Below are 15,358 nucleotides of genomic sequence, written 5' to 3' on the forward strand. Positions count from 1 at the left end.
AACTTTGCCTGTGGACTGACTATGGTGTCTTCTTTGTATTGAGACAGTAAGAGAGTTTGATTCTTCACAGGGTTTGCAATCATGTTTACTGAACCCTATTGAAAAGTTTAGATAATTAAAGTGAGAATAATTACATATTACTGGTTTAATCAGTTCTACTCTTAACCACTACTATTGCCACAGTTAAGTATATTTTTGACGATGCTTATGTTCAAGAACTCGGTTTTTTAATGTTGCAGGCAAGCAGATGCTAAGCTGCAAAAATTAGAGATGGCATTTCGGAAAGCGATGACATCCGACTTCTTTATTAAGTTTACTGTTAAGCGAACAAAGAGAAAAACATTTCTTCCATTAGCAAAGCAAATAGGACATCTGCGCACAAGGAAATGCAACACACAATTTGGTGGGTGAAATTCATTGTCCTGGAAGGAATAATTGGCTTGTGGGTACAGAGAGTTTTCTATCCCAGATCTTAAACTGGATAAGATCTCACAGGCTTTAAACATTTCTTCGCTGTCATAGTTTAGTTTCATTTTGATTTTAACCCTGGTTCGGAAACAACGGAAAGCAAATTACAGATTAACAGTGAGGAAAGGGAAACTCAGTCTGTGAACCTCTCTGTCTTGATATCCTATAAGTTGAGAGATCTTTGCAGATCTTTGCATCCAAGTTTGACCCAAAGGCAGGCCGGGGATCAGGCTGGCGTGGGGCTTGTGAGCCCACAGAGAGAGCACGACATGTTAGCTGTGTTTGTTTTCTTGTAAAATCATTCTGGAGTCTTCAAGTCCTCCCTTTCTTTCAGGCATTGTTGTCGCTCTTTCTTCCGAAAAAGACAAATAAAATTAAGTCTTGCCCCGAATAAACGCATCATTTTGAATGAAACAGTGGCTAATCCCTCATGTCCCTGAGGCCCCGTCTAAATAAAGACACTCATGTTTCAAAAATAAAAATAAAATTGTCCTGACAAAAATAAATAAATAACCAACTTTTGGGGGGGGTGGTTACAAAACTTCCTGTAGTCTGAAAGCCTGAATCTTTAAAGTCTCTTAAAAAATGACCACACCCATCCTAGCCAGACAAGGGCACAGGATGGAAAGGACTCAGTGCTTCCTTGTCACCAGCAGTGGTGGGTGGTGGTAGCTGCCAAAGGGAAGTTGAGTCTCGTGTACAAGGCTTAGCGCTTGAAGGCCTCGTTCCTCCTCAAGTGAAGATTTGTCCTACATTCTATTGTTATTAAGAGAAGCAATGGTGACTTCCCTGGTGGTCCAATGGCTAAGACACTGGGCTCCCAAGGCAGGGGGCCCCGGGTTCGATCCCCGGTCAGGGAACGAGATCCCACATGCTGCAACTAAGACCTGGTGCTGCCAAATAAACAAACAAACTAACAAACAAATAAATAAGTGAGGCAGTGGTTCCATTCCACGCAGATCACCCAGCGTGGTGGAGCCTTTAGTTGTGACCTAAGTCAGCTTCTTCTAGGTGGTGTTCCTTGCTTCTCCCTAGTGGCTTCTACCCAGTCCACTGCTGCATCCCTCCCTGGCATGTCTTAGAGAATAGCTCTACTTGGTACCATCTTTTACCTCCTTGCCATCGTTACAAAGGAAGATTCTTCTGCTAATACAGAGTGTGGGGAGAGTATGGCGTTAGACACCATAACTTCTCAAGGAAGCTGGAGATGGCTAGGTTTATACAACCGCTTGGCTGGGCCATGATGCCCAGATATTTGGTCAAACACTATTCTGGATGTTTCGGAGGGGGTTTGGGGATGAAATTAACATTTAATTCTGCGGACTTTGAGTAAAGCAGATTGCCCTAACCCTAGGAGGGTAGGCCTCACCCAATCAGACGAAGGCCTGAATAGAACAAAAAGGCTGCTCTTCCCCATGAGAGAGAAGAAATTCTCCAACAGTGACCTTCAGACTTGAACCACAGCATTGGCTCTTCCCTGGGTCTTCAGCCTGGGATAGATATAGATGTGGATACAGGTACAGATACAGATATATATGTAGATGTAGGTATAGGTATAGATACAGATACAGATGTAGAAAGAGTTTCTAAGCCTACACTTTTGCCTTTTCTTCGAACTTGCGTTAACATCCTCACCTCATCATGGTCATGATCAAATCATTTCTACCGTTCGTTATTTTTCCCACTGATACGGATTCCCTTTATCTCTAGAAATCTGGAGTAAAGCTGCACGTGGAACTCACTGGCCCTAGAAATCAAAGCTTGAACGTGAATTAGGAGTTGGTTCTTTGGCAAAGGAGCTCTTTGGTTTGCACTGATTTCATTCTTGCGTAAAGACAACAAACAAACAAACAAACAAAACATTCTGAAAGCTTTGAAAGACTACACTTTGTTCACTCCCGTTTCAGCCCCCTTTAATCTATCTGGTTTTCTAATTATTCAACATTTACTGAAAACCTGCTCAGAGCCAGGCCCTGTGGTCTCTTTGTGTGGACTTGGATCTGTTGAAAGGATACCAGGGAAGAGGAATCTCTGTTAATCCTGTCACCCTCAGGGAAATTTTTTTTTTTATTATTCATACAAACCTAGATTTAAAACCTAGACTGAACTGGCATGCTTTTTTTTTTTTTTTTTTTTTTTTTACCAGGGAAGCCCGAAAAGGCTTTTTGAGTGATGAGAGTCTCGGTCTTCTGAGCTGCAACTCTGACTTAAACGGTAGGCAGAGAGGACCTCATCAGGCCCAGAGTTTCCCTTGGTCCACTCAGACCACATGCTCTTGGCCCCTTCATGCCCACCTCCCCACTTTTTTGGCAAGGCCACACCCTGGGAGGACAGGGGGCAGTAGGAGCCTTCCTGGCACCCCAAGAAATATACTGGTTCGTGACTTCCCACCAAGGGCCCTGGGCATTGAGGAGAGTCCAGAAACCCCTGCCCCACCCCCCATCGCACTGAAGAGTGGAGATTGTGCCTACACCTCTGGGCAGATGCTCTGAGCCGGTCTGGTAGTCGCTCAACATCCCTGGGGGCTGTGGGAATAAGTCAGTGCTTCTCCAGGTGGCGCGATAGGACCTTGAGGGCTGAGCATCTTTTCTGGCTTAGACAGGATGAGGCATGCTGCGGGCTCCATTAGACCACTACCCACGTAGGGCGGGGGCCTGCTTAGCGGATGCTAACTTGCCCACCAGCCCGATGATCAGGTGCCCCTCCCTGATGCTGTGATATAGATCAGCCCTCCAGAACTTAGAACTAGCCCAGGGACGTGTGTGTGCACAGTGAGGGCAACCCTAAATTAATGGAATTCATCCTAAGATTAACGTTTTCTAGTTTTCTACTGCCAGGCGGAATGAGATCTTGAGATATAAACCAAGTCAATAAAAAGTGACATTTATTTGCACACGACACATGTGGATTTCCCATGTATTCCCATTTCACTCATTTACTTCCAAAGGGTTCATTCATCTTACAAATACAAACTTTCAGCGTAAGGAGAAAGAATCATTCTTCTAAAAAGAAAGAAAGAAACCAAAATAGAAAGTACAAATTTCTGAACTTTGTGGCTAAGCCCCACCCGTTCCCATATCATTAACTTCTCATTTCCACACTGGTGATTTCAGAGTCTTATCATCAGCTGCCTCTTCCCTTCACATCTCCACTGGAGCATCTCCAAACTTCTGCCCCCAAATTCTGCACACGTGGGGAGAGAGGACTGTAAAATCCCTGCTGTAACCCCTAAGCCAGGACTCAGTATGGGCTGAATAAGTCAGTAAGTGAACCAACGAATGCAGGAATTTTAAAAAAAAATTTTTTTTTTGAGAAATCAGCAAGGTGATCTGTCCACAAGCAGTTTTCTTTGATTTGTGAAATTATGTTGGTTTTCTAGAACAGGGGTACACTCACTCCTCCGTGGGGTTCTGAATGAGGGGCTCTCCAGAGCTGTTTGCTATTACCCAGTGATCAGGGAGGGAAAGACAAGTTCCTGGCCATGAAAATTCTCTCAACATAGGAGAAGATGGTGCTCTGTGCAGCGAGAACATGAACAGGTCTGAGGTCCCTGTCAGATTATTCCAGACAGAACCCTCGTCCTCATTCTCCAGGCCCACCTGCTGTCCAATGAAAGGAGGATAAGGAAAGACCTGTGTGGTTTGCATTGCTGGGGAGAAGGGCAGTCTCTTAGCCACTTTGGTGGAGAATCGCCTCTATGGTCTTATCCCTGACACTCTTCAGGAATCTCACGACTGCTGTTCCGCCTGTGCCCCTCTCTTCTAAGGCCTGAGGTGGCCCCGGGAGATGGCTCGTCTTCCTGCCCTTTGCTTTGGGTGCGGCCGTGATGAGGTACTTGGTCACCATGGCGAGGTGGTAGCTGCGCAGGGCTGCCAGGGCCTCCACGCACTGGTTATAGGCTGTCAGAAGCTGGCTGTTTCCAGAGGACAGGATGTGGTCCCTCAGGGAAGGAGCGGAGTGAATTTCTTCTATGAAGGCCCTATGGGAAGGAGGCATGTAATCCCTCATTCTGTGCAGAAAATCAGCTGAAAGAAACAAGGCAGAGCAATGTCATGAAACAAGGCAGAACGATGCCGTAGCTCCACGTGGGAAGGTAAGAGAGCCGTCTGCCTTCCCAGACATCAACACAGCAAACAATGCTGCCGCTCTCCTAACTGCTCATCCTAATGGTGTCTAATCAACTCGGCCGGCTCTTTTGCATACAGACATCAGATCCTCCAAATGTAGATTGGAGATGAGGCAGGAAAAGAAGCAAGCCCATCACAAATAACTAAGATGGAACTAGCTCTACCAGCCAAGGTATAAATATTTATCATCTACCAAATGTGGGCAACATATCTTGCTGGTTACACATGAGGTATATCTACCAATGTAAGGCATGGACCCTTAAATACTCTGCTGAATTTTGTTTCCTGAGTGCTTCGTTGTGGAGGGAGTGCTAAGGAAGAGGAAAGTAATAGAGTTTCTGAGGACAGGAAGATAAAGAACGATCAACTGTTTTAGTAACAGCCTCTTGAAGTCAAATTGTTTAAAAATCAAATCAATAGATATTTATGGGAAATACAGGTAGGCGAGAGATCATTTACAGGAAACCCATTATGGGATTAATATTAGGCATGGTACGTCAACTACTAACCGCATCAAACCAAAATTCCGTGAAAAGTGATCATGGTTCTATAGAACAGACTTTTGTGGATGAGACTGGACCCTATGACACCGAATTCTAGTCATTTGTTTTTTCTTAATCCAACTTGTAAACTCTGTACCAGGAAGTGCCCTTTTGCAGGTGTTGAACATTAGGCTTGATGCCGGCAGGTAAGGAAAAGAGCCATTTCAAGCTTGTAAAATGGCAGAACCCCTCTTCTGGTCTACGTAGCCTTGGCTTGCGGCCGCACCATTTTTACGGAATGGGCTTCACGGGAGGAGCCCATCCCCATCCCCAGCTGCATCCAGACCTGGCGACATAGTATCACAGCCCTGGATCTGCATCTCTCTCCCCCACTCTACAGAAGCCAGCTACTGCCTAAGGACCCAAACAAAGTTACAGGGAACAGCTGGAAACATAGGAATGTTTTAAGATTTGGAAATAAAACCCAATATTCAGCTGAGCTCTGATACTGATTGGCTTGACAGTCCCAGAGGGCAGGTGCACAGTCTCCTGGTTGATCTGGAGAAGTATAGACTTCCTGAGAGTTTCATTTACTTACTTGGACATATCAGTTGATAAAAACACCACTGTTCTTCCTCCCTGTTAAGGAAAAAACAAGAAAAAGAAAAACGTCCGACTTACCGCTTTCCTTGCTGTGACGAACACCCAAGAATTCATCAAAGGCATGCAACACTGTGCTCTGGGCAGCGCTCGCGCCGGAGTAATGCAGGGGCTCTTTGGAGACGCCTTCATACAACAACCCCGCAGGCATTGCTGGGTTATCCTTCCAGCTAGGCAAGAGTAAAAGTCAGAGAGAAGAAGTGGGTGCTAGGAGTTAAGAGTATATTTTCTGATATGGAAACAGAGATTGAGCGAGAAAGTGAACACAATTTCAATGGCAACTTTAGGGCAAGAGGCTGGATATCTTTGTAGGACGTGTACTTAAGCATTATCTTGACCCGACTTCCTAACAGGCCAGCCCTTCTCTTTGCTCATATAAAGGACTGTTCCAGAGAAGTAAAAGATATTTAGAGAGAAATCATTGGCATTGGTCCTATGACATGTTTTTGGAAAAATTCAATTATAAAGATGACGTCAGTGCTGATCAACAGGAACCATTAACATAGGGGATCTGGAACAATCTTCACTCCCTCTGCTAATCTCAACCTTGATGACCTTGATGCCGGTAACTCCACAAGTAGAGTTTTGAAAATACATGCGCGTGCACATACCCACACACACACACACACACCCCAAACACCGACACAGACACACAAATATGCATACAAATATACACACACATCTTTTCCCTTCCCTAAAAGTTATAGCTATAACAGTTTTCACATTAAACTTCAGTTCTAAATACTACCTAACTTCATGGGAATGCCTTTATCAGATAGTTTGTTGATGGCAGGTGTTAATAATAAGGGTAGCAGCAAAGAGAACACAATACAGCCATGCAGATCACCAGAATCTACAGTCAAGGACAGGAGGAAGGACCGGAATTAAAGCTCAGATTAAATGGTTTTTCCTTCCTTCTCTCTCCTCTCTTCTCTTCTTTTCTCTCCTCTTCTGTCGCCCTGATTCCACATCTTCATCGTTTTGTCCTTGAGTCCCCCTCTTCCTGAGGACCCAAGCCACTTTACTCAGTTCGCTGTCTGACTTTTTATAGGGTCTTGAACCGTCACAGAGTGTATGTGGGTGACTCCACAATGAGAAAGTCGGCAGCGCCAAGAACACACCACATCTGCCCTTACGATGCTTTACAGTTTACGTATCACATTCACATCCATTTTCTCGTTTGTCCTCTTTGGAGTAGATCAAGGCAGGCATTTTAAAATCCATTTTACAGATAAAGAAATAAAGACTCAAGGCACTAAGTCTCTAGGACCACGTTGTTAGAGAGAGAGGGAACCAGAACTTGACCCCCAAACTTGTCATTTTCTAGTTTCACTTCCCAAGACCACCCACGGGTAAATTTCTACTTTTACTAAAGAACAGAATCATTTCCTTTTATTGCCGGGAACCCTGTTGTTAACGGTTTTAAATAACAGGCTTATGTTGATGTCTCTCCTTCTTCCTGTAATTCTACAAGTCATTCTGCTGGAGAGAAGGGAAACACACACATCTCGCACACACAAAAGCCGCAGACAGACTGCTCAACTCGCATCCATGACCTTTTCCAAATACTTTCCTGAGGTAGGAAATGCTATTGTTTTCTTTGGGGGCTGTCTTGCGTTGCCTGTTCTGTGGTTTCACTGGATGAATATCGTAGTGGCCTTTGCAGTTGTAGCAATATCACTATGGAAAGAGATGACACATGCACAGCAGGGCAGGCGACAAGTCGGAGGAAACCAGGGAGGATTCTGAGTCTAAGATCACAGCCTGCTGTAGCTCTTAGGAGAGAGCGCTCTATCTTAAGCAGATATGGAATGGAATCTCAGCTTTGATACTTAGTAACTCTGAGCCTTGGGTGAGTTAATTAACTTCCTGGAGCATCAGTTTCCTCATCCCAGTAATATTAGTATCTACCTTACTGGGTTGTGAGAACTAATTAAAATAATACCTGGTCCTATTGTATAGGACCTGTGCCTGAAAACTATCAAGCATTTGATAAATATTAGCCCTTTTATCATATTATTCACAGTGAATTTTAACCTCTGCTCCCTCCTTTTGTAACTTTGTACAAACCCTTCTGAGTCTCAGTTCTCCTGACTTGTACCTACTTCCTGAAGCTGCTGGAAGAAACAAGTGGATTCCACAAAGGTCTACTGACTCCGCAGAGTTCAGGACACTGGTCCAATAAAATTTCTAAGCAACATTTTATGGGGCAGAAATATTGAAGACCAGACCACTATTGTGTGGTAAGTGGACCAAACACGATGGCTGTACTGGTTCAGATTTTTTCTCTGTAATCCTGTTGATGGTCTCATATAGTCACTTTGGTCTCCTTCTCTCGTTCCTTCCCTTCACGACCACTTCTAAGTGCTGGACACTCTCAGGACTCATTCCTTGGGCTTCTCACTACTCTCACTTCCCAAGTGATCTCACCTAAGTCTCCTGGATTTCAAAGCCAACTATATTAGGATTACTGACGAATGTGCACCTGGACCTGGATCTCTGCCCTATATTCCAGATACGTGTATTCAACTGCCTACTGGACATCTCCATGGGAGGGGACACATCCCAAACTGACCTCTCGATTCCCCCTTCCTTTGGCCAGACCTGCCCCTCCCATGTCTCCACCTTCAGAGAAACGAAAATGGCAGCTCCATTCTTTCCATGGATCCGGCCACACACCTCGAGTCCTCTCTGAAGGACCTCATTCTCTTCCATTCTACGTGCAATCCAAGAGCAGATAACTTCAGTCCACATCCAGAACTGCCTGTTTCTCAAGGCCTCTTCTGCTCCTGCCTAAGTCCAGGCCACCACCCTGGACTGTAGTCCAGAGTTTCTTAGGTGCGTTCCTCGGTCCGTTCTATTCCCCACTCAGAAGACAGCGTGGCGATTTGCGACTTCACACAGCTCGTGTCATTCTGCTCAAAACTTGCCTGTGGTGTTCACCCCACTCAGAAAAGGAGCCAACGAGCCTCTACGTGATCTGGTCGCCCCACCGCTTGTATTTCTCCTTCTCCCCACGTTTACTCCATGCGAGCGCTGCTGGGCTCGGTGCAGCTCTTCCTCCAAAAGCGCTTCCACCCCAGGGTCATTATGATGCTTGTTCCTTTCAGGCAGAGCAGGTACCTGGGTGGTTTGCTACTCTTCCTCACCTCCTTCACATATCTGCTTAAGCATCCTTTAGAAACGTGGCATTCGCAGATCACAATAAACAAATAAGGACTTCGGCTACCACCCCTCACACTCCATAATGCTCTGTTATCCTAAAGTTTCCTGTATCTCTTCTGGTTGTAACACATCGAGTATGGTATTGCCTTTGTTATATTTATTTATTCATTATCTGTCTCCCGTGATTAAGCTGTAAGCTCCACAGAAATGAAGTTGCTCTTTTTACTGCTCCATCCCCAGCACCTAGAACTGTGCCTGGCATTTTGTCAGCCCTCGCTAAATATTTGGTCAATGAGTGAATGAAAACATAGCACTCTATAATTAGGTATTATCTACATAGAATATGTAAATCCAAGTGTATTTGTTGAAAGGACCTGGTCAGCTTAAAAGAAGATGATAGAGAAAAAAAGAGCATGAAAGTCAAAAAAAATAAAAAATAAAAGGAAGGCATCTACTTTCAAAACCCATATTCTCCAACTATGATGAGATTAATATGAGGAAGAAAAATTGGGTTTCTCTGAATAGCCCAAGGATTGCTCCCATGCATTCTCAGGCCCAAACTGCTGTTTGTGAAGAAAAGGAATTAGTTTCCTTACAAATCTCTGTAGGCAAGTTTATTTTTAACATTTCTTGTAGCATATTTCTAGCAAACCCCAGAAAAGGGGAAGTTTAAACAGAAAAAAAAAAGAAAGGAAAAGAGATGACTTTTATCCATAGGGGCTAACTTCCCTGAGAAATTTGACGTGAGTGAGAAATAAACGGACTATGTTTCATCTACAGATGGAATTTCTTAATGCTCCTAAATAAAAATGTTTTTTTAAAAAGTCAACAAAAATAATGAGTCAAGCATAAGACAAATCAAGAACACAGGAGCAGATTTAGACTTTTCAAGACAACCCTACTGGGAACTCTCAACAATCCAGATGCTTCTGGCCACCAACACATTTAGGATTGGCTACTGGCCACTTAGTTTAGCTACGTGGGAAATGATTTTGAGGATCAGAAATAGAAAAGAGGCCTTTATGTAGATCACAGATAAAATGCATCACTGACTCAGAACTTATCTTAGTGAAAATGAAGTCACCCTTTGGTATCCATTTAACTATGATAGATGGAATTCTAAAAATGTTGTCCCAAGATTCCCATTCTAACTCCTAGAACTATTAATAGAACTATTAATATGCCTGTTGATATGATATATCATAAGGCAAGGCAAAAGGGACCTTGAAGGTGTAATTAAGGTCACTAATGAGGGACCTTAACATAGGCAGTTATCCTGGATTATCTAGGGGAGCTTAATCTAATGACACAAGACCTTAAAAGCAGGGAGTTTTCTCTGGCTGATGACAGGAGATCTCTGAGAGATCTGAATTACCAGAAGGATTGGAAATATCATTGCTGACTTGGAAAGGATACTGGAGGCTTCTAGAAGCTGACAGCAGATTCTGCCAGGAAAGAATGAGAGACCTCAGTTCCCAACCCACAAAGAGCTGATTCTACCAAAGACCTGAATGAGTTTGGAAGTGAATTCTCCCCCAGATTCTCCAGATAAGAGCTCAAGCCCAGCAGATCCCAACTTCAGCCTTTTGAGACCCTAAACAGAGAACCAAGCCAAGCTCACCCAGACTTGTGACCTACAGGAATGTGAGGTAATAAATGAGCCTTGCTAAGTTGTGGTAATCTGTTATGGAACAGTGTCAACTAACCCAAACTCAGAGAGCAAACTGAAGCACAAGGAGATTTTCCAGAATTAGGTCTTCCTAAAACGCAGTCTATTTAAAACGTTCTGGGAAAATGGCCCTTTTGTTCTCCCCTCTAATCCTACCAAAGCCTAGCTGCATGCTTTGCTTAATATTTGTTGCTAGAATTTCTATTTTACGATCAGATCTTTGTATTGACCCTGACTACATGCAAAAGATACAGAGAGCAAAAAGAGTTCTACAGGATGAATAATCCCTTTGTCGGGGTTTCAGGAGTGAAGGGTACATAGGAAGGTGTAAATTGTGAGATATGCTCTCAATTCCATTCCTTTGCTCTTCCCCTTTCCTTCTCTTTTCCCCATAAACCAGGTACCTGTTACTCTCAAGTTATTCTCTAGAAACTTTGCTTCCACTCACTACCCCTACAATGAGGGGTCCCCACCCAGGCTGGCCTCCCCTGAGAATGTCTCACACTACAGACCTACCCAATCGAGAGAAAATACTTAATACACATGGTCACTCCCTTCGTGCACCCATGGAATATACCACTAAATCTACGGATGAATCAGTACACCTATTGATGTTGGAATTCGGCATGACTCTTGCTACATCCAGACACAGCTTCGTATTCTTCCTACCAACAGCGTTTCAGGCAGGTCCTAGTTATCAAGATGGTGCTCTAGATGATGTCTATTTTCACCTCTTCCATCCATCACCTCCACCTTTCACTCTTCACCATTAAAACAAAAACAAAAACTTAGTTTCTCTCAGTTAATGTGAATAGGAAAGCAATCTCATTAAAACATGTCACGTTATGACAAATGTATTTAAAATAAGACATGTATCTAAGAGTAGAGTTCTCTATCTGGAGAAATTGCAGGCCAGGTGACCAAAGAAGAACACCAGAAATATGAAAAACTGTCTTTGTTGTAGCTATTCCAAGAATGTTAGAAGGAAGCTTTTAAGCTACTGCCTATGCCTCCACCTGCCTGCATAACAGGCAGGAGAAAAGATACACATAATCGAGCTTTGTGGGTGGCACACTGGGCTGCGTTTCCCTCTGTCATCCAGTGGTTTTCTAAGGTGAGTACATTGAATCGAAAGTGATGGCCTCAGGACAATTACTCTAAACTTAAATATCCAATCCTTCAGTGTCATTTGTCATGCAAATGGTACCCCACTTCTTTTATCCGGGAATGGATCCAGGTGATTCCTTTGTTAGCAAGGGTTACTTGGTGTGTTTCTTCCTCCGCGAAGCGTCTGTCTGTTTCTCCCCTCATAAATCTGGGAAAGGCTACAGATGCCTCACGCAGGAAAAGAGTTGAACTGTACTTACCCAGAGAAGAAGATCCGGATGACTGCGTAAAATATGTCTGGATCCACATAATCTAGAGGAGCGATCAAAATGTGAACTTTACTACAGGCAAAAAAAAAGCAATTGGTTCCACATGCACGGGCTCTGCTGCCCTCCCAGGACACCCCCTCTATCTGATCCGCACAGAAACCTGGAGGGAACACAGCGGCAGGAGGGGGAGGAATGTTCCCTTCTGTCGCCCCCCCTCGCTGGCGCTGACGGGAGGGTTAAACGGTTCCAAATGCTGCCTTTTTCTACTTGTGGTCACGTCCCTCTTCCGCACTTAACAACAATCACCAAAAAGACAGGTCAAGGCCATCTTTTAAAAATTAGTATTTTAAACAGACAGAGGGAATGAAAGAATGTGGGAAGCAGAGAGAAAGAATCTGCTCTCTTCAAGGCTTTCAGAAGAGAGGACCACTGAACCCCTGCGTGCATTTCTGTGTAGTCAACAAAGGGCAGAGAGTGGAGGATCCCCTGCTCAGGCTCTGCCACACTTGGTGGGACACAGGCTCACTCATTAGTCCGTGCAGCTCGCTGTGTGTGTGTGTGTGTTGTTGTTTCCGTTTTGGGGGGTTTTTCTTTTGACGGCGCCACATGTGGGACCTCAGTTCCCCAACCAGGGATCCAACCCATGGCCTCTGCGTTGGAAGCACCTAATCTTAACCACAGGGAAGTCCCTATGCTGCTCATTTTGAATCTAAGCCAATGCGTGGGGATAACTGATCCCATTAGCTTATTAACTTGTGTGTGTAAAGAAGCACGTCCTCACATTTGCACCGACTTTCTTTTCATCCCCTTTTGAACGTTATTCTCTCTTCGTCTCACTATGGGGCCCCTCTGGGAGCTGACATATTTCTCTCATCCAGATTCCTGTCTATGTCTCTTTGTTTCGGAGAAAAAAAGAAACATCTTTTTGATGAGACCTAAGTAATGGCATCTCTATACCATCAATTTACCTTTTCCACCATCACACCTGATCTCTGGTCTTCCATCTCTGTCTTCTCTGAAGCCCCCTGGGCTCAGGTAACTCACATCTCCCATCAGCCTCAGGGCTTCCCAGGGCCTCTGAGGGCTGTCACATCCTCCCTGCTCATTTGCGACACCATCCCATGTGCTGGACTTTTCTCTGGGCCCTATTTCTGGGCCTTTCCCATTTGGTGCTCTGTTCCCACAAATACGCTAAGTACTATGTACAAATTTTTGCTGAAGCAGTAATGACTGGAGATAATTTAATGTTTTGCCCAACTTATCATATTTAAGGAGGAAAATCCAAATGATTACTTCAGTAAATGTGAGATAATTTTTTCTTTTTTTTTGGCTGTACCACATGGCTTGCAGAATCTTAGTTCCCCGATCAGGAACTGAATCCAGGCCCTCGGCAGTGAAAGCGCAGAGTCCTAACCACTGGACTGCCAGGGAATTCCCAAATGTGAGATAAGTTTGATGTAAAATTTTCAATAGATATAAAAAAATCCACTCATGATTAAGACAAACAAAAAATTTTAGCTAATTAGGAATAAGAGGGAACATCCTTAAACTGATAAGAGGAATCCACAGAAAGCCTCCAGTGCATGTTATACTTAACGTTGAAATATTAAAAATGTCGGACAAAACCAAGTATCAGCACGCCCATTCAACACTGTGTTAGGCATCCCCTCGCCTGAAGAATAAGAATAAAAATTGAAAGAAAAAAGTTATGAGTATTTAAATGAAAAAGCAAAACAATGTTATTCTCAAATAATATGATTTCTACATAGAAAACCTAGATAATCAACAGATCATCATTAGAATTAATAAGAGTGTTTATCAAAGTGCTAGATTCAAGGTTCACACTAAACATCAATTTCATTCTATAAACCAAGAACAAACAGGAATTAGTTCAGTCAAAAGATGCCATAGTGGCTAGAAACAAAAATATAAAGTAACTATGAATAAAGCAGAATATATCTAAATCTCTTATGTTGAAATAAGTCAAAGTAATTTAAGAAAATGTGTCTTTGTTAATGGACAAGAAAACTCAGTATCAATATCCAGGAAAATAAATGTATCTAAAGAAGAGTTTTTTGTTTTGTTTTGTTTATTTTGTTTTTATTGTATATTCAAATATTTAATGTAATTACTGATATATTTGGGTTATATATACACTTTTATTTATTTTGTCTTTGTCTCCTATTCTCTGTTCCATTTTTTCTTCTTTTTTGACTTTCATGAAAATAATGTTTTAAATTATTTTATTTCCCCCCTTATTATCATTAGTTTCCCCCTCTTAATGCTATTCTTTTAGTAGTCATTCTTGAGATTACAGCAGATACCTCTGATTCAATAGATCTACGAAATTTAGTACTTTTACCACTTCCCAATCAATACAAGGTCTGTAGAATACTTTATCCTATTTAACCCCTTTGCCTTTTGTGCTATTGTTATCATTTATTTTATTTCTACGTACATTTTAAACCTACATTATTATTGTTGTATAAATTCAATAATCATTTGAATTTAACCACATAGTTACCATCTCTTGCTCTTCATTCTGTCCTGTATTTCTGTGCTTACATCTGGAATCTTTGTACTTTTGCCCGAAGAACTCAATTGATTATTTATTTTAGTGTGGGTCCTTTGGCAATAAGTTTTCAGAGTTTTTATTTGCCTGAAAATATCTTTGTTTTAATTTCAAATTTGAAAGATATTTTGGCTAGGTGTGTAATGCCAAATTGGAAGTTATTTTCTTTCTGCACTTCGGTGGTATCATTCCATTTTCTTGGTTTCTTTTTTTCTGTTGACAAGTCTTCTTATTTCTTTAAAGAAGAGTTTTCTATCTGGATAAATTTCAGGCCATGTGGGAAGAGAAGAACACCCAGCAATATGAAGACATGATTCCGAGAGCACGTTAATGTCTTTACATTAGTCTCCACCTGTCCATCTGCCCTGATCAGAGGACAGAAGGACCAGATAGAATATCAAAATCAGGTAATTTTTCTCCAAATTAATATACAGATTTAATGCCATTTGAGCAAAATTCTTAACAGAATTTTTTTATTGGGATTTGACAAGCTGATTCTAAGTTTATATGAAAAGCAAAGGGTCAAAGACAGGACGCGCGCCCCTGGAGAAGAGAAAAGTGAGGGGGCTTTTCTCTACCTGAAAATGAGAAATACTATGAAGCTATGGTTCATTTAAGACAGATGGTTTTTGTGTGGGGAAAGACAAACAGACAATGCAACGGAATAGGGAGCCTGGAAAGAGATCCAATCACTTAAGAAAATCTGATGTAAGACAGTGTTAATATTGTAGGTTAGTGATTATTCACAGAAGGGAAATTGAATTTATTTCCTATGTCATACTGTATAGAGATAATAATTATATGTGTATTAAGGGGTGAAAGGTGAAAGACAAACAACA

General features: G+C 42.6%; 1 protein-coding gene across 7 annotated transcripts in view; it reads right to left on the reverse strand.

Moving 5' to 3' along the window:
• Positions 1 to 3,335: 3,335 nt before the first annotated feature.
• IDO2 (indoleamine 2,3-dioxygenase 2) overlaps positions 3,336 to 15,358 on the reverse strand; it is a 42,677-nt gene continuing 30,654 nt past the window's right edge. For all 7 annotated transcript variants that reach the window (XM_024765117.1, XM_024765111.1, XM_024765115.1 and 4 more), the window contains 3 exons: positions 11,939 to 11,990; positions 5,759 to 5,907; positions 3,336 to 4,493 (listed from right to left, as the gene is read on the reverse strand). In XM_024765117.1, coding sequence (XP_024620885.1) covers positions 4,138 to 4,493; positions 5,759 to 5,907; positions 11,939 to 11,990 — 557 coding nt within the window. In that variant the 3' untranslated portion in view covers positions 3,336 to 4,137. The remainder of the gene's footprint in view (positions 4,494 to 5,758; positions 5,908 to 11,938; positions 11,991 to 15,358) is intronic.

Source organism: Neophocaena asiaeorientalis, unplaced genomic scaffold (assembly GCF_003031525.2).
Source record: "Neophocaena asiaeorientalis asiaeorientalis breed wild unplaced genomic scaffold, Neophocaena_asiaeorientalis_V1.1 scaffold14, whole genome shotgun sequence".
Classification (NCBI taxonomy): Eukaryota; Metazoa; Chordata; class Mammalia; order Artiodactyla; family Phocoenidae; genus Neophocaena; species Neophocaena asiaeorientalis.